Here is a 27,715-nt window from a genome sequence, read left to right as displayed (position 1 = left end):
ACCCCTGTTCTAGAAGACCATGTTGGATGGACAATATTGTTTTAGCCACCTTTGGAATATGCCGTTGGCTGCAGGCAGGTTACGAGCCGCTCTGAACTTTACCTGGGTCTCCAACTCTGTAAAAAGGAATGATGATCATATGTAAAAAGTACTCAGCACAATTCCACACCTGTAACACATAAAGTACACAATTTAGTTCTTCCCCTTCTGGGCTTAATTATGAGGAAAGTTGTTTACTGCCACTCTAGGTCTATTAGCATCCGGAAATTCCCAATTTTAGACCCTCCTTGGAATTAAGGCAGACTTTACAGAGACCCTCTTTTTTCTTTTTTTAAGAAACTGTTTATTTTATATTGGAGTATAGTTGATTAACAATGTTGTGATAGTTTCGGGTGTACAGCAAAGTGATTCAGTTATACATATATTACATGTATCTCTTCTTTTTTCAAATTCTTTTCCCATCTAGATTGTTACATAATATTGAGCAGGGTTCCCTGTGCTATACAGTAGGTCCTTGTTGGTTATCCATTTTAAATCCAGCTGCGTGTACATGTCAATCCCAAACTCCCTAACTATCCCTTCCCCCAACCCTTCCCCCCCTGGTAACCATAAGTTCGTCAGAGACCCTCTTTTTAAACACGTATTTATTACTCTGGACGAAGGAAATGTTTGCAAGAATTCTTTTAAAAATGCAATCCCCCGTCCCCCAGCCATCCTCCAATGCATTATTTTATCAGACTAGCTACATTTTTACCTTTCAGAGAACAAATACCTAAGGGACTGAGGCAATCTCATAAATTTGGAACTGAGTGACGGGGAACAGCATGGTGGTGGCAGGTCTCCGATGCCCTAGGGAGAGAAAGACACAAGAAATTTGACCTACTTCACAGTTTTGCTCAGGGCTGCCTCAGCCTCAGACAAAGCAATGAAAAATGTTTTCTTGGCCTCCCCTTACCCATCGCCTCCCTCTCCTATTGCCCAGACTTGTTATCTCCGCCCCGACCTCCTCCACCCGCCAAGACTGCCCTTGGATTTTTTCCTCTCCTACCCTGGATGTTTCCAAGGCCAATCCTCCAGCAGCTCTTGGAGATTATCTGCTTGTGACCTGCTGTCCTCCCTGCTCCAAATTCAAGCAGGGTCCTTCTGAAGCCTAGTTATTCAGTGCTTCTGAACTCGTTCCCTCTAGAAGAAAGCTTCTATCCAAGAAAACAGAGACCCCTAACAGGCACTGGGGTAACATTAGACCTGCCAGTCCCAATTCTCCTACTCATTTACTCAAAAACCACCAAAATTAACAACTGTTGATTTGTGCGTCATTCAAACAAACTATATTCTGTCTCCTCTCCAAATTACGTTTGACTCCAATCACTTTTTTTTTTTTTTTTTTTTTTTTTTGCGGTACGCGGGCCTCTCACTGCTGTGGCCTCTCCCGTTGCGGAGCACAAGCTCCGGACGCGCAGGCTCAGCGGCCATGGCTCACGGGCCCAGCTGCTCCGCGGCATGTGGGATCTTCCCGGACCGGGGCACGAACCCGTGTCCCCTGCATCGGCAGGCGGACTCCCAACCACTGCGCCACCAGGGAAGCCCCTCCAATCCCTTTTAAAATCTACCTAGCTTCACCCTGAGCTGTGTTGGAAGAATAGTTCCTTTTTATTGCAGCTATATGTCGCCATGTTAGTTTTATATCAAATATTATGAGTGTTTGGGGGGGCAGCTGGGAGGGGAAGTGTATAACTAGATGATTAGAGAACACTCCCTCTGGCCCTATTAATTTTTACAGCATTTTCCCCTCCTATTTTGCTTAAATTTGCAACTTTATGCAAATTTTATGAAACATTTTGTGGTATCCCCAGAGCCCCAGCTCGGCCAAAGGCCAGCTCAATTTACGTTGCTCCAGGAAGCATTGTGGTTTGGAAAAATCACTCAGCTGGCTGCAAAAAAAGTAAAAATTGTTACTACTACAGCTGATGCCGATCCTACAGATTGCTGTAAAATGAACAGAAAGTAGTTAAGCGCATTGCCCTAGGTCACAGACCTACTCATTTATGGACCTGGAATTCCAAAGACTTTTGGCTCTTCCAAGTGTTCCGTTCATTCATAAATTCATACTCCCTCAGGGTACCAGGCACTGGGCCCTTTCAACCAATATTGCTTCCTTTACTCCGTTCTCCAGAGTGCTTTTGTTTATTTTATATCCAATATCACTTATAAAATAACGTGCTGCCAACCATTCTCTTAAGCTCAAAAAAGTTTTTTTGACAACATACTTTCTAATCTATCCTTAGGTTAGTGATAGAAAAATGGACTAAAATGACAGACATTGAGATATGTTTAGTAGAAAAGCTTTGGTTGTTTTGCTTATTTTTATCTCAGGTAAACATCTGGGAAGTAACTAAAAATAAAAGTATGGTCTGAGATGGTCAATGTTTCTGAAGTACTTTTATGACTAAAATCGTGAATGTAAAGGTCACGTGAAATCAGAATTTTGAGTGTGTCTGTAACAGGAGCACTGCTGGTGGATGTACTGAACAATAGAGTTTTAGCCTGAGATTCAGTTTGTTTCATCACCTACCGCTTACCTGGCACCAGACTAGATAACTGAGACACCTGGTTGCCATGGAGATGAGATGGCATCATCGGATCACATCTGTGTACAAGTATAGCTTCAGAGTTTCACAGGCCTTTTGCACAGGAGCAGGGGTACACCCGGCTTACTGGCTGCTAAGACAAAACAAAGGGATTCCCCTTATGAAATGGTTGATGTTGTTACCATGTACTATTTATTGAGCACTTACTATGTGTCAGGTAATAGTCTGAGCATTTCTCAGATATTACTTCGTTTCATCCTCCCACCAACCCTGCAAGGGTTACTATTCCCATTTCACATAGTAAAAAACTGATGTTTAAACAGATTAAACAGACCTCCCTAGGACTGCCTCTAAAACGTATATTCTGAAACATCATGCATTACCGCCTCTCAGGCATGGAAAGCAAACTTATTGCTGTTTGCTTAATAGGTTTTTAGTAATTTAAGTGCATCATTTTAGGGCTAGTATCCTACCTAGTCACTTTGGCAAACTAGGGAGATTTAGTTGACAGGCCTTAAGCAGTGCTTGGAGAGGGTCTGTGCTTTTAAATTCTCAAGTACTTGAACTGAAACAGAGTGAGCTGGTCCCATTCACATCCTGCCCTCCAGCCCCCTCTAGCTGGAAGTTATTAGTGTTGACCATGAGGGCAAAGCAGAACATACTTGAAAATGTTTTGGGTTTGTTTTTGTCTCTTCTGAACTGAGTGGTAACATAGAAAGCAGGAAGACAGTTTTAAACCACTGACGGGGAACCATCCCCCAAGACCGCAGAAGTTCATGGCCATTTCTGCATTTTCCAAGATACAAGACAGCAGAGGCTGGGGCCAGTCATCTGTGTGATTTAAGGAGATGGGGGCTGCAGAGGGTGGGATGGGGTACAATGGCACAAAGCTGATAAAGACGGACCAAGCAAGCCACAACTCCCAACCCGAGGGGAGGGCTTGCACTTAGGAAAGATGCAACACCTTCATAGGCGATTTTCTTTTCTCCCCGCATCTCCTCCTCTCAGTAGGTGGCTCCACGGCTGGGAGGGCAGAATGTGGGGCTGCTCGAAGCTGGGTGGTGAAGGAAGGCCTCTCTAAGGAGAGGATTTATGAGCTGAGGCCAGAGAGACGAGATGAAATTTTAACATTCAGCACTAGGGACAGGCATCTTAAAATGTGCTCTCAACACGGAACTTCTGCGTAGGGCTCTTCGTGCTGTAGGAACCCCAACATGTGGAAAGGATAGGGTCTCCCCACCTCCAGTGAAATCTCCTCGGGAGTTTTCAAGATGGTTTTTGTATTATTGGAATTTTGTTGTAACAAATAATGCAGGAAGGGAGGAAGAGAGCCTCCTTCCTGTGTTTGAGATATTAAGTGCCACACCACGTCCCCTTACATCATATTAACTACATCATCCGTCTCATGACACTGTGAGGTCACCGAGGCTGTTACCCAAACTCAACAGATGAGGAAAAGGGATGAGAGCTGAGTCATCTGAGGTCCTGCAGCCAGTAAGTGGCAGGTCAGGATCTGATCAGGTCTGGTTGCCTTCAAGGCACTGCCTTTTCCAGACACCACCGGGCCACCACGGCTGAGCACCTCTTTGAAATACAGGCAGTCTGGTTTGGTGAGACCTTGTATGATACATTTGCCATACAGAGTCATTTAATCCAACAAATAAGTATGACAGGAAACAAAGATCTACCTGATCACTAATTTCCCTGTGCTTTCATACCAGAGCATCAGTGTAACAGGAACGAGCAAAGTGTGACGAATTCTATAGGAAACATATGTAGGAGGGGCTCACAGAACACAGATGAAGTGAATCTTGAAGCATGAACAGGAGTTTTCCAAGCCAGGAAGGACGCTTAGCATCTGTAAAGTCATTGCATAAGTGCCAGGCCAAACAGATCAATAAGCAAATCAATAAGTAAAATTTTTAAAAATAAAATTAGAGTGGACTTCCCTGGTGGCGCAGTGGTTAAGAATCCGCCTGCCGATGCAGGGGACACGGGTTCGTGCCCCGGTCCGGGAAGATCCCACGTGCTGCGGAGCGAGCGTCTGGGCCCGTGAGCCATGGCTGCTGAGCCTGCGCGTCCGGAGCCTGTGCTCCGCAACGGGAGAGGCCACAACAGTGAGAGGCCCGCGTACCGCAAAAAAAAAAAAAAAAAAGTCAGGGGTTTTCATGAGAACTAAGAGGAGGCATTTAGAGGGACTTCCGGAAGCCTTCCTGGAAAAGGCGACACCTCAGCTGATACCTGAAGGAGAAAGAGGACAGAACGTTCCTATAGGGAAATTCCCTCTGCAAAGGCCAGGGAACTTGGTGGCTTGAACAGCTAAAAGGAAAAGTGGTCGGGAGGACGTAGAGTTCTGAAACCTGAAAGGATGAGGAGGAACTAAGTAATTAGAATCTCCAAAGCCCCAGACCCACGTCTTTATCCCGAGGGCAGAGCTGTCAGCCGGTTCCGTTCATAATCTCCCCCTCCTGCTCTGAGCGTGTATAACAGTTTGGAGCCAGGGACAAGACAGAGCCCGTGAGACCAATTAGAAAAGTATTTCTCAAACTCCTGACAGACAAGATACATTCTACCTGTTAACCCAGAATGTACACAGATCTCGGGACACACACTGACACAAGCGTCGGGAAAACAAATTTACTCTTCCTTTGTTTGATGCACTCTGACGTTTTCTAATCTATTTCGTTGTTTTTTTTTTAATGGTGAAACTGTATGACCCACCTCAACTGATTTCATGACCCGTTAAGAAGTCACAACAGGTAGCTTGAGGAACGCTGAGGTAGGAAGTTGCTGTCATCTTCCAGAGAGGAAATAATAGGATCTAGGGAAGCAGAAAGGTGGATTGTAGGATGTGGAAGGATTCCAGAAGGATTTAAGAGATAGGAGGGAAGGACCCAAAGGAATTAGAGGTGATGCCCAGAGCTGTGGCTTGAACTCTGGGTAGAAAAAGGAGTTACTTGCTAAGATAGGGAAAGTGAACTTGAAGATCTACTCGGAGGGTAGACACTGAGTCTTTGAGAAATGCCCATTTTGTTTGGTCAACACAAATGTACCTCTTCATTTGAGGATTATCTGAACCAAAATCGTCTAAAGGCTACATTATGTAATTCCAGAAAGTGGTCAGGTTTTACTAAAAGAGGGAGCAAAATGGTGGTGTTGAAAAGGAGGAAACCATTCGTCCTCGGGCAGGGGGTAGGTTCTGCAGCGAGCCTCAAAATCCTACTTAGAAAGGAGAGTCAAGCTATAAATCCCAAGGAAACAACCCAGATCGAATACTCACCTGGTGCTTTGCTGTGGCTGCCATCAGGGCTTTTGTAAGACAGAGAATAGGGTAAGTAGAGCCTTTGACTTTTCAGGTACCAAACCCGTTGGCACTGCTTTCAGAATCCCCGATCACGAGTTCAGGAAGGGAGCGGGCGTTGCTTATGCACTTCTTGTAAAAATGAAAATCCATTAACTTTATTCTTCACGCACGTTCTCCAACAGCATTGGGTCAAAGGGACTTTTTTCCTTCCTCTTTTCAGAGCTTCCAGGTCCCAATCTGGCTCCTTCTAAATCTTTTATTTTACAAAACAATAGGGAGTGGTGGTAGCCTGTGGCTAGTTGAAGATTTTGAACAATAGGTGTTTCTGAGCCGGGTTTATGGAAATGGTCCTGTCTGTGTCCTGGGGGTAGATTGTAAATGAGATGTCGACAGGAGCTCTATTGTGTGGATGGCATTCGGCCTGAAAGAGAGGAATTTCCTTACTGTGCTAGTATTTAAAGTAGATTTGTTGCTGCTTTTGCTAAAACTTTTTATCCAGCTTTTGGAGCTAACAGCACTGAATGAGTCACTGGGTAAGACTGAGACTCCCTGCCCTCCCTAGCAGGGCTCCGACTCTGTCATTTACATTTAGAAAGGACAGACGAAGAGGATTGCTTGGATTTTCATCAGCGTGAGCCTCTCTTTCAGATCGTCACGGGGACCTGAGCCGCCTGCAATCCGTTACCCCCAGGAGAGGGTGGCCAAGCCGGGCTGTTTTTCTCACTCCCTGGAAAACTTCTGGCTGTTTTGCTTGCTTTCTTTTTAAAATCCAAGGAGAGAGACAAACACCATCTCCCGCCTTACGCCTTCCCTTTTTTGTAAATGACAGGCAATTTCAGTTTACTGTAATTACCTCGGACTGAGGTTGGACCAACTCCACTCTTAGAAGATAAGGCAACAATTTTATTACCTCTCAGCCAGGTGCCTGGGGGTGACAAGGCTGGCTTTTATCTGGAGACGTCGCAAGGTTATCAGTAACTGAACGGGGCTGAACCTTTGAGCGGTGGCCATTAACATGCTTCCCTTCCCTGTGATCAATTTCCTAACTCTTTATTGGTAATTAATGTTGATCCGAAGACCAGCCCTGGTGTCCTCCAGTGTTTCCGCATTCCGGCACCTCAGCACTTCAGCAATCCTACTGATAAACGGTGTAAATTGCAACCACGGGCCAGTCCCATAACATGAGCTTGAAATTCCAAACAAGGCCCCAAACGTACAACCCACTGAACAGCTTAACATCCTCTCATTTGGTAGGTTTGCAGTGGGTATAGCTGGTTTTTCAAAGAACTGATTAATAAAACCTTTCACCTACGACAGTAGAAATCCAAAAGAATCAAAATGATTTCGCTTTACTATCCATGGTTCCTTTCGAAAAGCAAAATGTAATCCACACCAGGAGGCAGTGCGGGGCTTGTTCTAGATTAAAAGAAAAAAAAAATTTCTAGTGCTTGATCTATTTCTGCCTGCAGTTCATGGACATGTCCAGCCACACAATTATTCTTTAATTCAGGCTATTTTACATGGAGTCTGTCTGTTCTCTCTTGGATTGGAAATGTGGGATAAAAACTTGTTATCTGAAAATGATTTTCCAGCTGTGTCCTGGGTAGAGCTTTAATGAATGAGGAATGCCCTTAGGGATCAACTTTTAGGTGCGTGTCCTGGGCTGCAGCCAGCCCGGACCTAGCGTGGAATCACCCTCCTGTCAGTACAAAGTATGGTGGGCCAAGGAGAAGAATGTTACTTTTATCTCTTTGGCTGTGAAGTCAGATCATAGCTTTAGGGTACAGGATGAGAATGGGGGAGAGAATGACAGAAGGGATGGCTCAAAACACACACACACACACACACACACACACAAGCACACAACCTGGCAGATACGAAGTGTTTACCTCCAAGCGTTTGTCTTCAGACTACTAATTCTGTAATTTTTATAGACAGCATTCCACACTGTGGGAAGAGGCCAGTTAAAAGCCCCTACAAGTACCCCTGTTACCATTATAACAAAAACCAACAAAGGTGTTTCTGCCAATGGTGTGTGAAACACAGTGACAAACCAATGAACACCCAGAACTCACACGGTCGAGGAAAGAGAGACAATGTCAGAAGTATTATCAAATTTGAAATCGGATTCCTCTTTTCCTTAAAGATGTAGAAACCTTGCCCACCCACCAGGCCAAGCCCACTACCACCCAGTCACTACCCATCCCCCATTCTCCTCCTGGGCCAGGCTGGGCCAGAGCTCCGTCCAGGACCAGAGATGCCCTGGAGGAGGAGGTCCCTGGCGGGGGGGGGGGGGCTCCGATGCACCCAGGCACCTGAAGGAGTGGGTGGCCACCATCCTTCAGCGCTCTGAAAGCCATAGGCCTAAACCGGACCTTGCAACTACTTGCAGTGTGACTGTTTCACCTTTTCTTGCAGACAGACAGGTTAGAGTACCCAGGCCCCCCAGGGTGTGTCATGCAAATCAGCTTTCTACAATCCAAAAAGTTCTGAATTCCAAGCACGTTTGACCAAGAGATTCAGAAAAAGGCTTCTGGACATTGCTCTCATGAGGGTTCAAAGGAGAACCTTAACGACAGAAAATATAAGGCAGCTCTTTAAAAGAAGAGAACGGAGGCTTAGATGAGAAGAACCCAGGTTCCAATCGGACCCCACTCTGCAGAAGGTGGGCAACCCAAACTCTCTTGCCTCCAGTCACTTGTGGAGCTGGGATAATAGGTCCAGGCACCTGGCTCCAGGAAACACAGTGAATGAGGATGCCGTGGGCAGTAGCTAGAGTAAACTGGTAGATTTTAGTGCTGGCCTCACCAGTTTGCTGGGATTTTTAAAAACATTTTATTGGAGTAGAGTTGATTTACAACGTTGTGTTAGTTTCAGGTGCACGGCAAAGTGACTTAGTTATACATATACATATATTCATTCTTTTCAGATTCTTTTCCCTATAGGTTATCACAGAATATTGAGTAGAGTTCCCTGTGCTATACAGTAGGCCCTTGTTGGTTATCTATCTTATATATATAGTAGCGTGGGTACGTTCATCTCAAACTCCTGATTCATCCCTCCCCACCACGTTTCCTCTTCGGTAACCTTAAGTTTGTTTTCGATAACCATAAGTCTGTTTCTGTTTTGTAAATAAGTTCATTTGTGTCACTTTTGAAAAATTAGATTCCACAGGGAATTCCCTGGTGGTCCAGAGGTTAAGACTCCGTGCTTTCACTGCTGTGGGCCCGGGTTCAATCCCTGGTCAGGGAACTAAGATCTCACCAGCCATGTGGCATGGCCAAAAAAAAAAAAAAAGATTCCACATATAAGTGATATCACATGGCATTTGTCTTTCTCTGGCTTACTTCACTCAGTATGACAATCTCTAGGTCCATCCATGTTGCTGCAAATGGCATTATTTCGTTCTTTTTAACGGCTGAGTAGTATTCCATAGCATATACATACCACATCTTCTTTATCCATTCCTCTGTTGATGGACATTTAGGTTGCCTCATATCTTGGCTATTGTAAATAGTGTTGCAATGAACATTGGGGTGCATGTGTCTTTGATTTTTTTATGGTTTTCTCTGGATATATGCCCAGGAGTGGGATTGCTGGGTGATACGGTAGTTCTATTTTTAGTTTCTTCAGGGAACTCCATACTGTTCTCCATAGCGGTTGTACTAATTTACATTCCCACCGACAGCGTAGGAGGGTTCCTTGATATTTTTAGTTAATCCTGGCAAATAACCAAAACCCAACTGTACAGTGGAATTGTGAATGCAGTCTGAAGTGGCCTTTACGAACCCACTGTAAAGGCTGATGGTGTTTGCTGTGTGGTGCAGAGTGAAGAAGACTGGGGGGCCCCGGCCAAGTTCTTCTCTGGACCTGTGTCCTCATCTGTCAGTGACACAGTTGGATAATGAGGTGTCGTTGTGAAGCACTGATCCTGTCATCTGAGAGTCAGTAAGGGGCTGGTGTCCTTTCTGGGCCCAGCGGGCTGGTAGACGGTATTCCACAGCTTAACTCAAAAAGTCTGTCCTGTTTTTCCTTTGAGGAGGGGGGTTTCAGGGAGGAAAGCGGAAAGGAGTCGGACGAATAATTAACTGTCTCACTGCACAGATCAGGCCCCCCTACATGCCTTGCTCTCCAGATACAGGTAATTATTTCTCATCGCCCTCCAACTGACAGCAAGACATGCTGGATACATTTTCTTTCTTCTTTGCTTCCTCATATATCCTGTTTCCCCCAGTTTGTCTGATGCAAAATCTTCTGCTCCAGATGGAGCCAGCCCACCGAGCCCTCTGTCCACAGGGCAGCAGCGTCAGCTGCTCTGACACAAGGCCTGCCTCCTCTCCGAAGCCCAGGGCGTTGGCCAGAGAGCAGAGGCTCCTGATCGATCCAGCCAGAGGTTTCAGTGAGGACTCAGCCCGACGGACCACCATGAGACATGACCTCACTGGGTTTGGACACAGCACCCTCGCTCTGCATGGCCAGCTCACCGTTTCAAGGGAGACCAGTGGGCAGTGTGTGCCCGAGACCCTGCTCCCACCTGGAGCCAGTCAGCCACTCCACCTGGCCTCAGAGCTCCGTACCCCCTGAGGTCCGCTGTGTGTCCCAGACACGGCCCCACGGCAGAGAGTCCTGCTGGGCTGTGTGATTGCATTCCAGGTTTCCCTTGCTTTCCAGGTCCATGGTACAGGTGTCATGAAATGAGACCAGGAATAAGAAGTCAAAGAATAATAAGGAGCGGAAGGAACGGAGGAGGAAAGGCAGCTGCTCTGGGGAAAGGGCAGTGAGCATCACAGCCCCACATGGATAAAGCCCAGCAGAGAGGGTGGAGGAAGTTAGGTGGATAATCCAAAGGACTAACTGCTTCCAGCTGATACGAGGTGGGCCTTTCACATTCTAGCTCCACGTCAGAAGCTGGCCAATCACTGCTGCATTCGGCCAGCAATTGACCAAGGCCAAACAGAGGTGGGCATCAGTGATGGGAGATTATGTTGCAACATCCAAGGTCACAGAGACCGGCTTTGCTGAGTATTCATTTTCTTTCTACCCTGGTGACTTTGCTTTCCTAATTATTAGTCCCTTTTTCTGCTTCTCCAGGAAATCCCTTCTCGTCCCTGTTCCTTCCTTCACGTAACAAGCATTTACCACCATACGACTACGTGCCACGCACGGTCTAAGTACTGTGGTTGTCATGAATACAACGGACAACAATGCCTGACCTTGTGATTCTTACATCCTTAACTAATTCCTTTCTCTCAGTTTGGTCTGGAAAAAATAAAAAATTTCACCTAACAGGGAATAGAGGCAAGTATTGCTAAGAAATGACATCTAACAAGAAATGAAAGCTAGCTGATGAGAAGCTTAAAAGCAAAATGTCCTTCCCCACTCCTGGCACCATCCCTCCCCCAGGTATCCCAGGCCTGGTATCTTCCAACAAGACCCAGTCTGCCCGAACCTGAGGAGGTGGGACCAGCTGCCCAAACAGGAAACCTTATTTCATTCTGTAACCCTGACCTTGGGTCCTGAATCTTCCCCTCCTGTAAACAGTCCATTCAACCCAGGAAGACCTGCTGACTTGGCTGGGACAAATTCTGAAAAATTCACATAATGTTACAAACATTAAAAAAGAAAAAAAAAAATCCCTGGATCCTAGAGGAAGTGGTATATCTGATTCAATCGTTAGAAATTGCTTCATAAAGTCATGGAACAAATGGAAATTTAATCCTAACAGATGACACTGCCAGGGCAGTCACTTGTGTGCTTGGATGACTCAGTAGCATCTGTTGGAGAGGCTGGGAAAATGAGCCATGAAATCATGAAGGCATTCCCTGCTGGAAGCAACGGCCCCGCCTCGCAAATTAGTAAGCCAGGCGTTCTCAACATCCTGCTGTGAACCTTTGTGCCTAGTTCTATGAAGGTTATGACTCACCTGAGCTACCGGTCAAATGATTCTTACTCAGAGTCCTCAGTTTTTAATCTTTACTATGAAATGATCAAGGCAACAACCAGCCGCATGTCTGTCTACTTTCAAGATGTTCCTTTAAAATGACTGATTTTAGGCAACAACTGGTTTTACACAGGGTAACCCTCAAATTCTCACATTAACTGGTTGCCAAGCTTCATTAAAGGGTCTCATAGAGGCTTTAGACCTCCGTCCCTGGACCTGGGCCTTCTAAAATGACTTTCCTCCAAACAGCACTTAACTTCCTTTAATTTAGTTAATTAATGGAACTTTTTGAAGAGAACGGTTACTTTGATCTAAACCCTTTTCTTAGTTTCTGGTTAACGTTTCCAGAGAGGAACAAAGAGGGATGCCCTCACGCCTGGCAGAAGCTACCAGCAGCTCACAACTGCAGTCCTTCCTCCAAATCAGAGACCACGGGAGGGCGGGAGAAGCCCTGAGAGGAAGAAGACTGGTTAAAACTACTGCCCTTGGCATTTTCGTGGGTGTTTGCCCCAGACAGAGATAAAAGAGCTAGGGTGGGGCTGCAAAGCACGCTCTCTGGGAAGCTGGGCCTGCAGTGTGGAAATCCTCAGTCATCCTTGAAAATCAACTAACTGGAAACAAGCGATGGGAATTAGAAATGCTTCTACCTGCAAGCTTCCTGCAAACAACCGACAAATTCAGATAAAAACGGAAAATGCAAGTCCCACCCACCAGGAATCCTCAGTTTCCTGCCTATTCATCCTCACTGCCATCCACCTAACCAAATGGCCACAGCAGTTTTTGCTTTTCAGCTTGCCAAGGAAACAAAAACTGTTGCCCTAGCGGATGCTTTGGAAAAAAAAAAAGGTCAGCAACCTCAACCCAGAGATCTTACCCTGCAGCACGGGTAAAATTTTTGTTGAGGTGATAAATTAAAAAGCAAGACTTCTGACTGTTGACTTCCACTCTGCGTTTTTTGGGCAAACGCAGCCCAGACGTCCCGCGTCCCAGCGTGACTTACCTGGGAGCCTCGGACTGAAGTTGTACCTTGAAAGGTACATCGGTGATGTTCCGAGCTTGGTCACCAGGGGGCGCTCGAGAGCCGGGCTGCCGCAGCAATACTTTGTTTTCTCAGACTTGGAGTGGCGAAGGGGGAGGGCGGGGGGAGAGGGCGGGGGAGGGGGTGGCGAGGGAGATGCAGCTGGCTTTCAAAAAATCCTTTTGTTCTCTGAAATCCTGCCGCTTGCCGTTTTAGAAGGCAAAGGTTGCCACGTTACCTGTTGCCAGGGTCCTGAGAGTGCTTGGGGAAAATGTGGGCGACAAAGGTAGCGCACAAAGTCCTGGGCTCGGTGGCCTTCCAGCCCTTTGGCCGGGCTTGGCGCTGACATTTGGAGAGCAGCTGCCGCGATCGCCGAGCATTGTTTGGTTGTAGTTCTAACAGAGGAGTGGCTGCGTCTTACATCATTTCCAGGCATGAAGTGCCTGGGGCTTTTTTTTTTTTTAATGACTAATTTTCGGGTCCCTCCCTCCCTGGAGTTTGGGACAGAACATGCACTGTGCAGGACAGCCTCGCCTCAGGAAGCCCAAGTTTTGTAGCAACTTGTTAAAATAACTCGGGTGCCTCAAAAGGAAAAAAAAAAAAAAAGCTATGCTCCTGAAACAAACCTTTCCATTCTTCCTTCTGAGAACAATGTTGTGTTTGATTAGCCATGGAGGCTGCTCCCTGAAAGATCTGCTCTCCCCACCAGGGCCGGGCTGCTATCGGCTGAATAGATCTCTGAGCCAGACAAGCCTGGGCTCCGGGCATTTGTCTGGCATTAGGAAGCGTCTGGAATACTAGTAACTACCAACTGGCGAGCCTTATGACTACAAGAGTTCTTACACCACCCCTCCCTCTCTGTCCACATCCCTCTCCGCCCCCCTCCACCCGTACACAAGCCTGCTTTTCTCTACTTCGAGGGAGGAAAGGTTAGCTCGTTTCTGTGGTTTCCGTGGCGGATGGCTCTGGTGGTAATCAGTCCCATAGCCACGTACCTGGAGCCAAAACTAACCAGGACAGAGGCCAGCAGAAGCCCTGCCCCCCCCTCCCCAGGAGCCCTGCGCCCAGTCCCCGCAGCCCTCTGATCACCGACGCCTCACCATGGGGCCGGCAGGCTGCGGACCGCTGACCACCACACTTTGGGTGGCCTGTAAATGTTAAGCTGTAAACATTTTGAAAAAAGGGAGCGATTTTTCCATGTGTATTTTGTTTCGTGGAGTTTCTCTCCTTTTGCAACATTTTTCAAGTTGCAGCTGGGCACCCCTTGCTGACCACTCCAAATGCATTCATCCTCCAGACCTTTGCGCTCCTAGCTCAGTCCTCTGGGTCAAAGGACTCCCAGAGGACTGAGCTAGGAGCAGTTTCCTGGAATTCCTCGTGGAGAGCATTATCTTCTACTGGACGCGGTGTTTCAGGGAAGGCTTACTATGCGGATGAATACAGGCGATTTGGATGAACAGAAGAGGTGGGATTGGAAGCCGTGTGAACATCTAGGAGCAGCGTGACTTAGAGAAGTCAGTTACCTACCCTGAGCCTCAGTCTTACCATCAAACAAATGGGTTTAGTGAGATCTATCTGGGTCGTGAGAGCATGTCTATTAAATTATTTTTTAAATTAATTAATTTATTTTTGGCAGCGTTGGGTCGTCTCTGCTGCTCTCGGGCTTTCTCTAGTTGCGGCCAGCAGGGGCCACTCTTCGTTGCGGTGCATGGGCTTCTCATTGCCGTGGCTTCTCTTGTTGCGGAGCATGGGCTGTAGGTGCGAGGGCTTCAGTAGTTGTCGCAGCGGGCTTAGTAGTTGTGGCTCACGGGCTCTAGAGCACAGGCTCAGTAGTTGTGGCACACAGGCTTAGTTGCTCCGTGGCATGTGGGGTCTTCCCGGACCAGGGATCGAACCCGTGTCCCCTGATTTTGCAGGCGGATTCTTAACCACTGGGGCACCAGGGAAGTCCTGTCTATTAAATTCTTAGCACAGCATGTGTTACGGAGGAAAGATGGACTCTCCGGTGATTGAGTTGATCTAAGGGCAGGTGAAGCGTCTGGACTCATTCTCCATCTCATCAACTTTGTTTTCACCTGGGTTTGTGCTTTTATCATGTGAAGGACTCCAGCTAGATCACAGATCTGTCTGGCGTTTGACGGGGCAGTCCAGACTGGGGAGCATGTCACCCCGGGGACGATGATCTCCACCGTTCATTGTAAATTCAGCACTTCTGGGCCTGCTTGCCTGGAAGTGGCAGCAGCAAACTTCTCGATTAAGAGTTTTGTCTTCTTCGGTGCCAATATGTGCTCCCAGGATGCCAGAACATCCCTCACTGCTACCAACAGCCTGCTGGTAACTCTCCCTGGCCTCCTCTATTAGCATCCTTGTCAGTGGGTCCCTACTTCTCAGACAGAGAGCTCACTCCCCAGCGAGGGCCCCATATTCCATCCTTGGACGACCGACTCCTAGAAAAGTATTCTTTATGCCTCTCTGAGCTTTTCCTTTTGTGGTTTCCCTGCGGGCCTCATACGGCCTGAGTCCATGCCATCCTTTACACAATAGCCTTCGAAATAATGGGAAACCCCTCCGACTACCTTCTCTTGCAAACGAAACACCCTCTCTTCTTAAACCATTCCTTATAAGACATGGTCCTCAGAGAACCCTGTGATTTCCCCATAAAGGGAGGGCAGGAAGGCGGCAAGGCAATCCTTCCCTCATTCTAGATATCACACATCTATGCAGACACACCTTCATAGAAATAGACAACTTACCTGACGTTAAAACCACAAGTCTACTCTTCCCGTCCTGTATTTGTGCAGTCCTCCCTTTATGTCCCAAGTTTAGGTCCTCCCACATTTCTTTCCTTTGGCCTCTCCATATCGTTTTGCTTTCTAAAGTAGGCTGTAGTTTCAAGTTACCTCTCTAGTCTCTCAATCTCACGTGCGATACCACTGCCCTGTCCCCTGGATTTGCGAACGTTCCAAAATCAGTGCTTCTCAAACTATCTCTGGTGATGGACAGTTTGTTTTCTTATTGGATGTCAAATCTGTTGCAGGTCAACATTTTGGTAAAATGCCATAAAAATGAATTACTAGAAGAAAGAAATTAAAAAAACAAAAACATGCAAAAGACAAGCCATCATCTTTCTAATGGATTCAACGACAGAATCTCTGTAGAATTGCTATAAAGTTTCTAAACGCTATCGCTCCCTCTGGGTGTTTTCATGACCTATCTCACGGTGCACTCATCAGATACGTGAATGCAAACCTGTCTGTGGGTTACACTTTGTATAGCACCGGGTCTGTGTGGTAGGTGTGCTGGAAATGCTTAACAACCAGCTCTCTGGGGGGCATACCTACTGAGTCACAGCACCTGCCAATTCCTGTGGTGTAAACACTCAAACCAAGGTCAGTTTCAAGCTAGCAAGGAAATGTCACTGAACACAGACTTGGGGAGGGATTTGCACAGTTGAATCTAGCCAGCTGACAAGAGCCAGTTCCAGCACCCCACTGTTAGCCCCATTCCACTTTTTAAATCTCTTTTCCAATAAAGCACTTCCTTTTGAGGGCTTGTTAACCTCCTGTTCAGCTGGACCAAATCACTCAAATCGGGAGACCTTTGTCCTCGATAGAAACTAGACCGAAACTAGACCGTTCCAGGCAGCCCTTCTCTCTCTGGTGGTCTGGACTCAGCAAGAGCAGACCATCTGATACGACTCACTGCAAATGCAAAGTTGCTCTTACTAGTAAAAGCAGATCAAGTCACAGCCTGCTTTGTGGTTAAGAACAACGTAGGACAGCTTGTTTACACCTACAAAGTCAGCCCTGTACTTGTACATTTTGGAATTCTTCTGTTGATCTTTTGTGTTTTTATTTGTAGTTCCTTATGGGCTTGTTCTGTATCTGAAAGTGTTTCTAACATTCGGCAACCAGGAACTGCTAAATAATTCCTCAACATAGCTTTAGAGTGTGTGACCCATTCGCTCAACCAGTAAGTCCATATTAATAAGAAGAAATAAAAAGTAGGTTTGCTCCTACATCTGTTTTGTGTCCAGCTGACATACATAGGATAACCGGAATGAAAGGAGAGTCCAGGTAGTTTTCCAGAAATCCTTCACCACTCCAGACAAAAATAATCCCTGGCTCTGGTCTTTCTGAGACTTACAACAGCATTATCTTTCTATGCAAATGGAGAAAATATTGAACAATCAGCTACAAACTGAAATAGGGTAGGGATTTGTTCTCATTTGTTTTTCTTCATAAGTTCTTCTTTAAAAAAATTTTTTTTCTTAATTCAAATGTAAAAACCGATCTCTGGTCTCTTGCTGCTTTACACTATTATGTGAATGAAAGTAATGACAGTGAGATCTGGAAACCTGCTCCTGCTGACTCTTCTCGTAAATGGATAGGAGACTTTTCAGCCAACTTCGCGCTGGGATAGCACATCACCAGAACCCAAAGGAGGAAAAACTCAATGTATCTGATATGAACCAATAAACCTATCCGACAAAGGAAAGCGGTAATAATGATTAAACCAACAGCATCATTTCTTTTTCAAGTTCCACTTGAGTAAAAGGAGCACTTGCGTTTTTAATCAACGTTTTTGAGAATGTTCCTCTTAAACAAGCGAAGTGTTTCCCTTACTGCATGTAAGCCCCTCATTTTTGTTTCTGTCTTGACCAGACAAGATTTATTAACTTGTGTTTCACCGTCCTTGGGCCCCACTCTACCACATGCTTCCTGGTGCTCAGACCTCAGTGCATTCTGTTTTTTTTTCTTTTGCGGTACGCGTGCCACTCACCGTTGTGGCCTCTCCCGTTGCGGAGCACAGGCTCCGGACGCGCAGGCTCAGCGGCCATGGCTCACGGGCCCAGCCGCTCAGCGGCATGCGGGATCTTCCCAGACCGGGGCACGAACCCCTGTCCCCTGCATCGGCAGGCGGACTCTCAACCACTGCGCCACCAGGGAAGCCCAGACCTCAGTGCATTCTAAATCATTCGTGGTGCTGAATCACGAGAATAGAATTTTAAAAACAAAACAACAACAAAGAGAGAAGAGAAGTGTTTAGGGCTTAGCCTGCAGAACTAAGAAAGCGTGATGCTGGGAAAAGTTGGGGGATTTAGTTGTCTGAGTGTTTGGAGCAGCCTCAAATGCACACGAACTGGGGCATGAGGGGGAAGGGAATTGCGAGAAGTGTGAGTTGTGTGTTGGGTCTCCTTTCTTCGCCCTCAAAGTGTAATCTTAAAGATTTGAGTTCCTTTAAAATTCCTATTTGATGACTGACAGGTGGTGCTTCTTTGACTCCGATGGCCCTGGCAGAATTGTGCCAAGCTCTAAACACCAGTAAAATCTCATAGTAAAGCCCCTGGGATGTAACCCCATGGCGGATGGTCCCCTAATTCAGAGTGAGCCAATCTCAAATTCTTACCTCCTTTGGGCATTGGGGCTGGGCCAGCCTGTTGAGGAAGCCATGTCCCCAGGGTCCTCCCTGTCCAGTCTAACCCTAGTGGATGCCTAGCATTGCTGCTGCTGTCCTGAAAGTCCCCGGCGATCCAAGTCCCCAGAATTATCCCTATTGATATCGAAGAGGAAATGATAACAGCCACCAGATGGCACCAAATTGCATTTGGCCCCAGGGGGTGCGTAGCCAACCCTGACATCACACTGGAAATAATGTGACACCCCCACCCCCCAGTCATAGGTACCACATCGTGCTGTAAATCACAGCAAATGATACGATACTGTATTTGGCCGCGTTGTCCGGTTTTGATTATCCACACCCAAGAAGGAAACTGGGGATAGCTCACAAGGAGCAGTGAACAATCCAAAGAATCAGACATTTGATGTTGGAAAGTGGCACTTAATTTCTTTGGAATATAGGTGGGCTGAATGTCCTGAGAACCCATTTTGGACAAAATACAGTAAGTCCCCTACACAGGAACGAGTTCTGTTCCGAGAGTGCATTCATAAGTCCAGTTGTTCATAAGTCCAACAAAGTTAGCCCAGGTACCCAACTAACACAATCGGCTATGTAGTACTGTACTGTAATAGGGTTATAATACTTTTCACACAAATAATACACTAAAAAAAACAAGCACAAAAAATAAAGAAAACATTTTTATTCTTACAGTACAGTACCTTGAAAAGTACAGTAGTACAGCACAACAGCTGCACGGTCACATCTTTGAAAGTTCGCAACGTAGGGGACTTACTGTAATGAGTTCACATTGTAGGAGAAGTCATAAAACGATCTAGTTTCTTAGATTCGAATAGATAGATTGATTCTATCCTAATGATGGTCCCTCCCCGGCCCACCCACTCGGGTGTGCAGCTGAGTAACTGACACTGAGCATTACCCCCTTCAAATTTCCTGGGAAGCAGAAAGTAGCTCCTCAGTGGTTACAGTGCATGCAACTCAATCAAGTGAGGGGAAACATCAACGGTGCACGTGTCCGCATCCCTTGGCTTCCCTGTGGCTGGTGGGATAACCTGAGCCCGGGCTGGTCCTGCTCCAGCTCCGCCTCCGCCAGCGCTGTGAGCTTCCCTCTGCTGGTCCCAGGCTCGTTAGCTAAAAGCTGCGGAGTTTGGAGTGCGTACCGCTGAGCTCTGTTCCTGTTTAAAGATGTGTGATTCACGCACAGCTGAGATGGAAGGTTTTCCTGGGGGAGACTCTGCCAGTCCCAGGTAACCGAGAGGAGGCTACATTTCTATTATTCAGGTTACCCTCACCTCCAGAGCACATGTGATACTGTAATGTGACATCTGTGCGTTTCTTTTCCTTCAACTCTTGGGCAAGCCCTGGGAAGTAGCCAAACATTTCTGTCCCCATCTTTTATGGTTAAGGAAATTACACCAAATCACAGGGCAGTGGAACAGCAGGGCAGAGAAATGCGATCCTTCTGTTCATTGTTCATTATAGGATGATTTTTGTGAGTGACCTCAGGAAACACCCTGAATATCGAAGTGAGTATTTCATTCAGCGAGATGGCCTGAGTGACAACTAGAACCATGGGTAACTAGCTAGCATTGTGTGGTCAGGACTATTCGATCTGGTGTTAACAACAGTCCCAAAAGGAAAGGCTGAGGCTGGGGCTGGGAATGAGGTGGGGGAGAAAGTGATGGAAACACAATAGTTTGAACCATTTTTTAAGGGGACTCAACAAAAGTCTTTAGAAAGCTGGTTAAGGAATCATTCTTTACCAGGGGGCGGTTCCCACGTGGAAATTTCATTCTCTTCAATCTGTGTTTTACTGCATCGTGCTCCACAAATATGGAATGCTGAGAAGCAGTGTGTACAGCTTCTTCAAGACCCTGGGTTTACCCTCAGATGTTTGCAGACAGGGGCTGCAGGCTGCTCCAGTGGGAACCTCCAAAAGGGGCGCCTCACTGTGCAGAACCTTGGGCTGATCACGTCGCCCTGAAGGACAGCACTTTGGGGAGTGGGTTCCTACAGGCCACACGCAGGCTGATCTCCCAACTAGCGGGTACATTTATTTTACAGTAGGAGACGTGTGTGTGGTTTCCTCCCTCTCAGAGGACGGATCTGCTCGGAAACAGCAACACGATTCAGAACTAAAGTTTATAGAGTGAGCACATACCCAGAAAAAGGAAGGAAGGAAGGAAAGAGGGAGGGAGGGAGGAAGGAAGGAAGAGAAAGAAAGAAAAAGAAAAGGAAGGAGGAGAAACGGAATGAAGATAAAAGCAAGGTGTAAGAAGTTAAGACAGTGGGTTGAGCTCAGCCCCCCCACCGGCGCCCTGCTCCCTCCCCCTCCCCTCCCCCTCCCCTCCCCCTCCCCCTCCCCTCCCCCTCCCCTCCCCCTCCCCCACAGGCACTTTGCCCTGTTCTTAGGATTAGAACACACAGGCTCACAACCTCTTTGCTTTCTTCTTTTTTTCAATGTTCTTTATTGACCCCCAGAATCTTCTCCAATGAGTTACTTTGTTCAGCATTAGCTGTGGTTAATATTTCCCTGAGAAGGCAAAGATTTCCCAGGTCTTTTCCGTGTTATACGTTATCTCTCAGGGTGCCCTGTTGCCCAGGAAGATTTCTACAGATGGCTAGTCCTGTCTGTTTTATGTCAGTTCATATTAATCTCCATTTTAGAAACTTCCATCTCAGAGATCAGTGTTTTTCAGTCTCTTTCCCCCTCAGTCGTATGGAGGTGTCGCCTTAGAGGAGGCCCAAATATGCCCCCTAAGCAGGGATCTCACTTAGTCTATCAACAGACCTGTCTTCACGTTCAATGTCTTGGTGTGTTTCGTGGGCCCTAATTTCCAATGGATGTCAGTTACAATATTGACAATTAAAACCCATGCAGAAATCAGTGTCTTTGTTTTCGCTGTCTTCCAGTGTCATCTTGCATTACAACATATAAGAAGACACCACCTCCAGTCCCACCCAGAACTACCACGAAACCTTTCATTTCTATCACAGCCCAGAGTAGCACAGAGTCGGCCCAGGACGCCTACATGGATGGACAGGGCCAGCGAGGGGATATTATCAGCCAGTCTGGACTGAGCAACTCCACGGAGAGCCTGGACAGTATGAAGGCTCTGACAGCCGCCATAGAAGCCGCCAATGCCCAGATCCACGGCCCAGCAAGTCAACACATGGGCAACAATGCTGCCACCATCACCACCACCACCACCGCCATGGCCACCATCACTGCAGAGGACAGGAAGAAGGACCACTTCAAGAAGAATCGATGCCTGTCCATTGGGATACAGGTAACAGCCTCCCTTTCTGTCCTCCGAAATAGAAGCCCAGGGAGTTCCCTGGTGGTCTAGGGGTTAGAACTCTGCGCTTTCACTGTCACGGCCTGGGTTCAATCCCTGTTTGGGGAACTGAGGTCCCACAAGCTGAGTGCCTCAGCCAAAAAAATAAATAAATTTGTTAAAAAAAAAAAAAAGAAATAGGAACCCCAAATGAAGAAATGTACCCCCCCCTTTTTTTTTTTTCCAGAAGATTCACTATCTTGCCATTTTGGATGATGTAGGACCAGACTTTCAAATTACTGGCTCTGGACTCCTATACGTTGTGAAATGTGATTTTAAAAAATTACGAAGGTGTTTTGTCTATAGACATTATCAGCATCTTTTTTTCCCCCCAAAATTCCAATCTTTTAAAATTGAAGTATAGTTGATGAGCAGCTTTTATTTTTGTTCTCGAAATTGAATGTGGTGAGAAAAGGGGAGGATAATTAAACAAACATGAACACAATCAAACATAGTGTCCTCAATTCCTAATGCACATTTTGATTCTCAAAAAAGGAGTGGGCACCCAAGAACAACGTGGATGACGGGATGGTGTTACAGTGTGTTCAACGCTATTGAGTAACCACACGAGAACAAAAATGTGAACCACTTCTCACAGACATGGGAGTGATGGCCAGTGAGACCAAAGGGGAGGAGAGTGTGGAAAGCAAAAACTCCCATCACAGCATCATGAGGAAAGAATGTGCACCAGGGTCAGCGTAACTGTGGGCTATTTAATCATGCATTTCATTAAAAAGGTAGATCCTTCGGCAGGCTTCTCAGCTCAGTTCTCTGTTTTCTATTGCCCAACGATAAGATCAAACTGATTCTTGGTTGTTAGATGGGTTCAGCTTGGCTTACCCTGCTAGAAATTTCCTCCCATCCGTGGAGAAGAGTCATTCTTTCCCCCCATTTTTGTTGTGCTGTACCGTTCTGCAGGTGCCCTTTGAATAATAACTTCCTGACGTGGTGGTCCATAAATCTATCCACACTGAACCAACTCTAAGGCACGTCTAGGCACCGGGCGTGGGGGACGTTTTCACAACGATGATGGATGTTCACCATCCATTCTGCAGAGTCCACTTTGAAAGGACAATTCAACTTTCTCTGGTAGCAATGAGTCAAATGCTTTTTTATAACCAACGGGTTACCATGGCACGACTTGTCAAGTTTCCTAAAAGAACTTGTAGCACGGGTGCTTGGGACCAGATGACCCAGCAGGAGGCCCCGGGCCTGAAGTCAGCCTCCACCCACCCTCACCCCAACCCCAATCCCAGGAGTTCATTCCCTCCCACCGCCCAGAGGATTTCAAGGGGTAGGGAAGAGCAGAGGCCGGTCTTCTGTGTCGTCCCAGGCAAATTATTTCATCTTCCTGAGACTGTCTTCTCATCGAGCCCACGTAGGATTATTTGAAGGAGGGAGTTTACAAAATCCAGCTTCCTGTAAGGCTTTCAGTTTGGGAGGATGAAATAATTCTGGGGCTGTGAGTGTTGATGGTAGCACAGTAATGGGAACGTACTTAATGCCACAGGAACTGTACACTTAAAAAGGGTTGAATGGGGGCTTCCCTGGTGGCGCAGTGGTTCAGAGTCCGCCTGCTGATGCACGGGACGCGGGTTCGTGCCCCGGTCCGGGAAGATCCCACATGCCGCGGAGCGGCTGGGCCCGTGAGCCATGGCCGCTGAGCCTGCGCGTGCGGAGCCTGTGCTCGGCAACGGGAGAGGCCACAGCAGCGAGAGGCCCGCGTACCGCAAAAAAAAAAAAAAAAAAAAAAAAAGGGTTAAATGGAGAATTTTATGTCTGTTTTACCGTAATTTTTTAAAAATTCCACCTTTCTTATCTGGCACATAATTGGCACCCAGTAATGTTAGTTTTCTTCTACTTCCTTAATGTTTAAATTTTTTTTCTTTATTTTACATTAGTTTTTCAATAGATAATATATTCCTATGGCTCAAAATTCAAAAGTTATAAAAAGACATACAGTGACCAGCCTCTCTCCCCTTGCTATTCAATAGCCAGTCAGGGGCTTCCCTGGTGGCGCAGTGGTTGAGAATCCGCCTGCCAATGCAGGGGACACGGGTTCGTGCCCCGGTCCGGGAAGATCCCACGTGCCGCGGAGCAACTAGGCCCGTGAGCCACAACTACGGAGCCTGCGCGTCTGGAGCTTGTGCTTCGCAACAAGAGAGGCCGCGACAGTGAGAGGCCCGCGCACCGCGATGAAGAGTAGCCCCCGCTCGCCGCAACTAGAGAAAGCCCACGCACAGAAAAGAAGACCCAGCAGCCATAAATAAATAAATAAATAAATAAATAAATGAAATAAAAAAAAATAGCCAGTCAGTTCTCCTTTCCGGAGAAAATCAATAGAACCAATATTTGCATCTCCCTGCAGGGGTATTTTGCACATATTCAAGCAAATATATATTCATTCCCCTTTTTACCCAGATAGTAGCAGCATATACCTCACACTAGTCTATATCTTGCCTTTTTTCACTTAACAATGTATTTTAAAGGTAATTATCTGTCTTACTGTTCATTTTATTTAAAAGCTTCTATCTTAATCACCTCCCAGTTCTGCTGGTTGGTTAGGTTACTCTCTAAATAATTCTTAGAATAAAGCATTCATATACTATATGATATCCAACTTATATTATTATTTTTTTTACCCAGTTAGACGGAACTACTCTGAAATTCACGAATAATGCTGGGGAGAAAGTCTTTGTTTCAGAGACCACCCTGCTTCTTGAATATCTGGATATTTTAGTGAGCTAAAGAATTGTTCTTACTCTTCCTCCAATCATTGTTCACAGTTATAGAAATTATATGAGAGCACGGCGTGCTTTATATGGTTGTCTCATTCTGCCTCTACAGCAGCCCTATGGCATAGGTGGGTTATTGTCTCTCCCACAGAAGTGAGAACCCAAGGTCACACATCTTATGTTGACAGAGCCTAGATTGTACCTTGGCATCTAATGTGACCACATTATGCTGCTTCTTTGATGGAGAATAATAAGTAAATTTAAATTTAGGATACAAAATAGTCATCAAATTTCATTACACTGTAATCTAATTTAAATCCTAATCCCCCAAATATGTGCTACTAGGACCTTGGGCTCTTTCTCACAGTTTACCTTTTTAGGGTCAGAGTTTTCAAGCCTTTCCCAACATTTTAAATTTAATCTATATCTAATAGTTAATATTATAATTATTTACTTTACAGCCTGTGTGAACTTAGGCCAATTACTTAATGGTTTCCTCATCTGGAAAATGAGAATAATAATAGTTGCTATTGCATCGGTACTTTATATGTTGTAATAAAAACTGATGGATAGGGACTTCCCTGGTGGCGCAGCGGTAAGAATCTGCCTGCCAATGCAGGGGACACGGGTTCAATCCCTGGTCCGGGAAGGTCCCACAAGCCGCGGAGCAACTAAGCCCATGTGCCACAACTACTGAGTCCACAAGCTACAACTACTGAGCCCGTGTGCCACAACTACTGAAGCCTGTGCACCTAGAGCCCGTGCTCTGCAACAAGAAAAGCCACCACGATGAGAAGCCTGTGCACCACAACGAAGAGAAGCCCCTGCTCGCCGCAACTAGAGAAAGCCCGTGTGCAGCAATGAAGACCCAACGCAGCCAAAAAATAAATAAATAAAATTAAAAACAAAAAACTGATGGATACAATATATGTAAAGTTCAAAGCATAGTGCCTGGCATATTAAGGGCTCAATAAATATTAGGTTTGATTGTTATTATTAGTATTATCCTCCTTTAAAATTTTGATTAGCCAAAAACACTAAAATTGTATCATTGGCCGTGGGCTTTCTCAATTTTTTTCAGGACAGAGATTTAATTAACCCTGCAACGTATTTAAAATTTTTGAATGCCTCTTCATAAATTTAAGTAGATTACCCTACATACTATATAAGAGAGGTGACATTTGTCAATACTTGGATCTAACTAAGGGGATTAAAGTCAGAGAGGTAAATTTATCTGCAATGACTAAAGCTTAAGCAGATGACAACGCTTTGATGCAAATAAGCTGAGTTTGGACAGGTGGGGCGAGGCTGGAACAGAGTACAACGTCCTTCATCCTCGGACCCCTGCTTCCTTTCTTTCTCCCTTTCCCGGTGCATTGAGCATCACGGTTCTTAAGGGGAATATCTATCGTGCATCTTTCGAAAAAATTTCATTGGGTAATTTTGAAACTACCCCAAAGTGTAACGCTGCAGCATCGTACTTTGTCTGACATCCTGAGCATTTTTAATTTCCATGAGTGTAGCCATACGGAACCGGTTAGAATCCCATTCAGGAAAAAGGTAGCCGTGCTCGTTTCTCACACAGAGGCAGTTTCATACACCAAATTGGTTCTACAGTAATGGGATGGTTGAGAGAGCAGAAAGGGATGCAGTAAGAGGTCACCCTTGGACTAGGGGAGCAGAAGGGGAAAGACGGGGTTACCAAAATTCAGACACTCAGAGGAGAGGCCCATATAGCCCATCCCAGACCACTGAGGCGAGCACGGCCGTCTGGTGCCAGGACTTGCAAGGGCTGGCGCACGTGCTGTTGGGCTTCGAAAGGGCTGGGGTTGGAGCCACAACTGCCAGCAGAAGGTGGAAACAGGATGGAAGCCCCCTTCCCTCCTCCGACCTTCCTTGGTTAGAACCTAATTGGAGGCCAGCGAGCAAGGAAGCCTGGGAAATGTAGTCTTCAGAGTCCTGGCCCCTGTGCCACAGAGCAGCTGGGTAGAGAAGGTGGGCTTGGGGCTTCCAGACAGTAACTAAGTCACCAGAATGAGGCACTTTGTCCGATTAATAAATAAATGTGCTATTTCCCTCAATGAGCACATGCATTCAAAAGCCCGTGACGGATGTGGTGAACATATGATCTTGGTTCACGTGTTCTTCTAGTGGGAGCAACTCACAGCACTAATATGATTCTAGAATATTTAAAAATATGCATTTTTATATAATATGTCACCAAAACTCACATCAACTACTTTTTCTGGTGTTTTTCTGGTATTCTAGTCCTGGGTGGGTGGGGGAAGGATATGGATAAATGAATAAATGGAAAGCTATTAATATTTCTATATGGGAATACTCCATAGTGTAAAGATGGCAATTCTCTCCAAATTCATACAAATATTTAAAGAAATTTCAATGAAAATTCCTATGTGATTTTTATCACTTAGTCGAGACTGGGGGGAGGGTTTTGACAATGTGATGTTAGTTTATTTAGAAGAAGTTAATACCCAAAATACCCTAGAGGTTTTGGGGTTTTTAATGAGTAAAATTTATTTTTTATTTTAAAAAATTTTTAACTTTTTTATACAAATTTTAAATGTTACTTTCCATTTATAGTTATCACAAGATATTGACTGTATTCCCCCACATTGTACAATACATCCTTGAGCCCATCTTACACCCAAGAGCCTGGGCCTCCTCCTCCCCCACCCCTATATTGCCCCTCCGTCCCTCACCACTGGTAACCACTAGCTGGTTCTCTATATCTGTGAGACTGTTTCTTTTTTGTTCTACTCACTACTTTGTTGTATCTTTTAGATTCCACATATAAGTGGTATCATACAGTATTTGTCTTTCTCTGTCTGACTTATGTCACTTAGCTTACTGCCCTCCAAGTCCATCCATGTTGCTCCAAATGGCAAATTTTCATTCTTTTTAATGGCTGAGTAATATTCCATTGTATATATGTACCACATCTTCTTTATCCACTCATCTGTTGATGGACACTTAGGTTGCTGGAGTTTTAAAATTACATTTAAAAAAACGAATTACAGGGACTTCCCTGATGGAGCAGTGGTTAAGAACCCACCTGCCAATGCAGGGGACACAGGTTCGAGCCCTGGTCCAGGAAAATCCCACATGCCGCGGAGCAACTAAGCCCGTGCGCCACAACTACTGAACCTGCGCTCTAGAGCCCGCGAGCCACAACTACTGAGCCCGCGAGCCACAACTACTGAAGCCCACACATCTAGAGCCCATGCTCCGCAACAAGAGAAGCCACCACAACGAAAAGCCCGCGTGCCACAACAAAGACCCAACGCAGCCAAAAATAAATAAATAAATTTATTAAAAAAAAAAAAAAGAATTACAAGAGGAGACTTGTCACAGA

At 46.0% G+C, this 27,715-nt stretch overlaps 1 protein-coding gene and 1 long non-coding RNA gene across 26 annotated transcripts in view; one reads left to right on the top strand and one right to left on the bottom strand.

The window, feature by feature from the left end:
- Window positions 1-27,715, top strand: part of DLGAP1 (DLG associated protein 1) — an 833,306-nt gene that overhangs the window by 749,663 nt on the left and 55,928 nt on the right. For 16 of the 20 annotated variants that reach the window (XM_004275937.3, XM_004275936.3, XM_049698293.1 and 13 more), the window contains one exon: window positions 21,183-21,559. In XM_004275937.3, coding sequence (XP_004275985.1) covers window positions 21,183-21,559 — 377 coding nt within the window. The remainder of the gene's footprint in view (window positions 1-21,182; window positions 21,560-27,715) is intronic. The other 4 variants (XM_049698295.1, XM_033439361.2, XM_049698298.1 and 1 more) reach the window with 1 other exon arrangement.
- On the bottom strand, window positions 181-13,310 carry LOC117203707 (uncharacterized). Of its 6 annotated transcripts, XR_007471835.1 has the most exons (5): window positions 12,834-13,310; window positions 5,869-7,308; window positions 5,310-5,409; window positions 2,580-2,718; window positions 181-849 (listed from the first exon to the last, which is right to left on the bottom strand). It is a non-coding gene; the product is annotated as an uncharacterized LOC117203707 (long non-coding RNA). The 6 variants fall into 6 exon arrangements; XR_007471834.1 differs by lacking the exon at window positions 5,310-5,409 and having other exon boundaries at window positions 2,580-2,721; window positions 12,834-13,301; XR_004486573.2 differs by lacking the exon at window positions 5,310-5,409 and having other exon boundaries at window positions 12,834-13,298.

The sequence above is a fragment of the Orcinus orca genome, chromosome 15, assembly GCF_937001465.1.
Source record: "Orcinus orca chromosome 15, mOrcOrc1.1, whole genome shotgun sequence".
NCBI classification, from domain to species: Eukaryota; Metazoa; Chordata; class Mammalia; order Artiodactyla; family Delphinidae; genus Orcinus; species Orcinus orca.
Note: the sequence above shows the minus strand (reverse complement) of the source record. Positions and strands in the feature narration are given on the sequence as shown.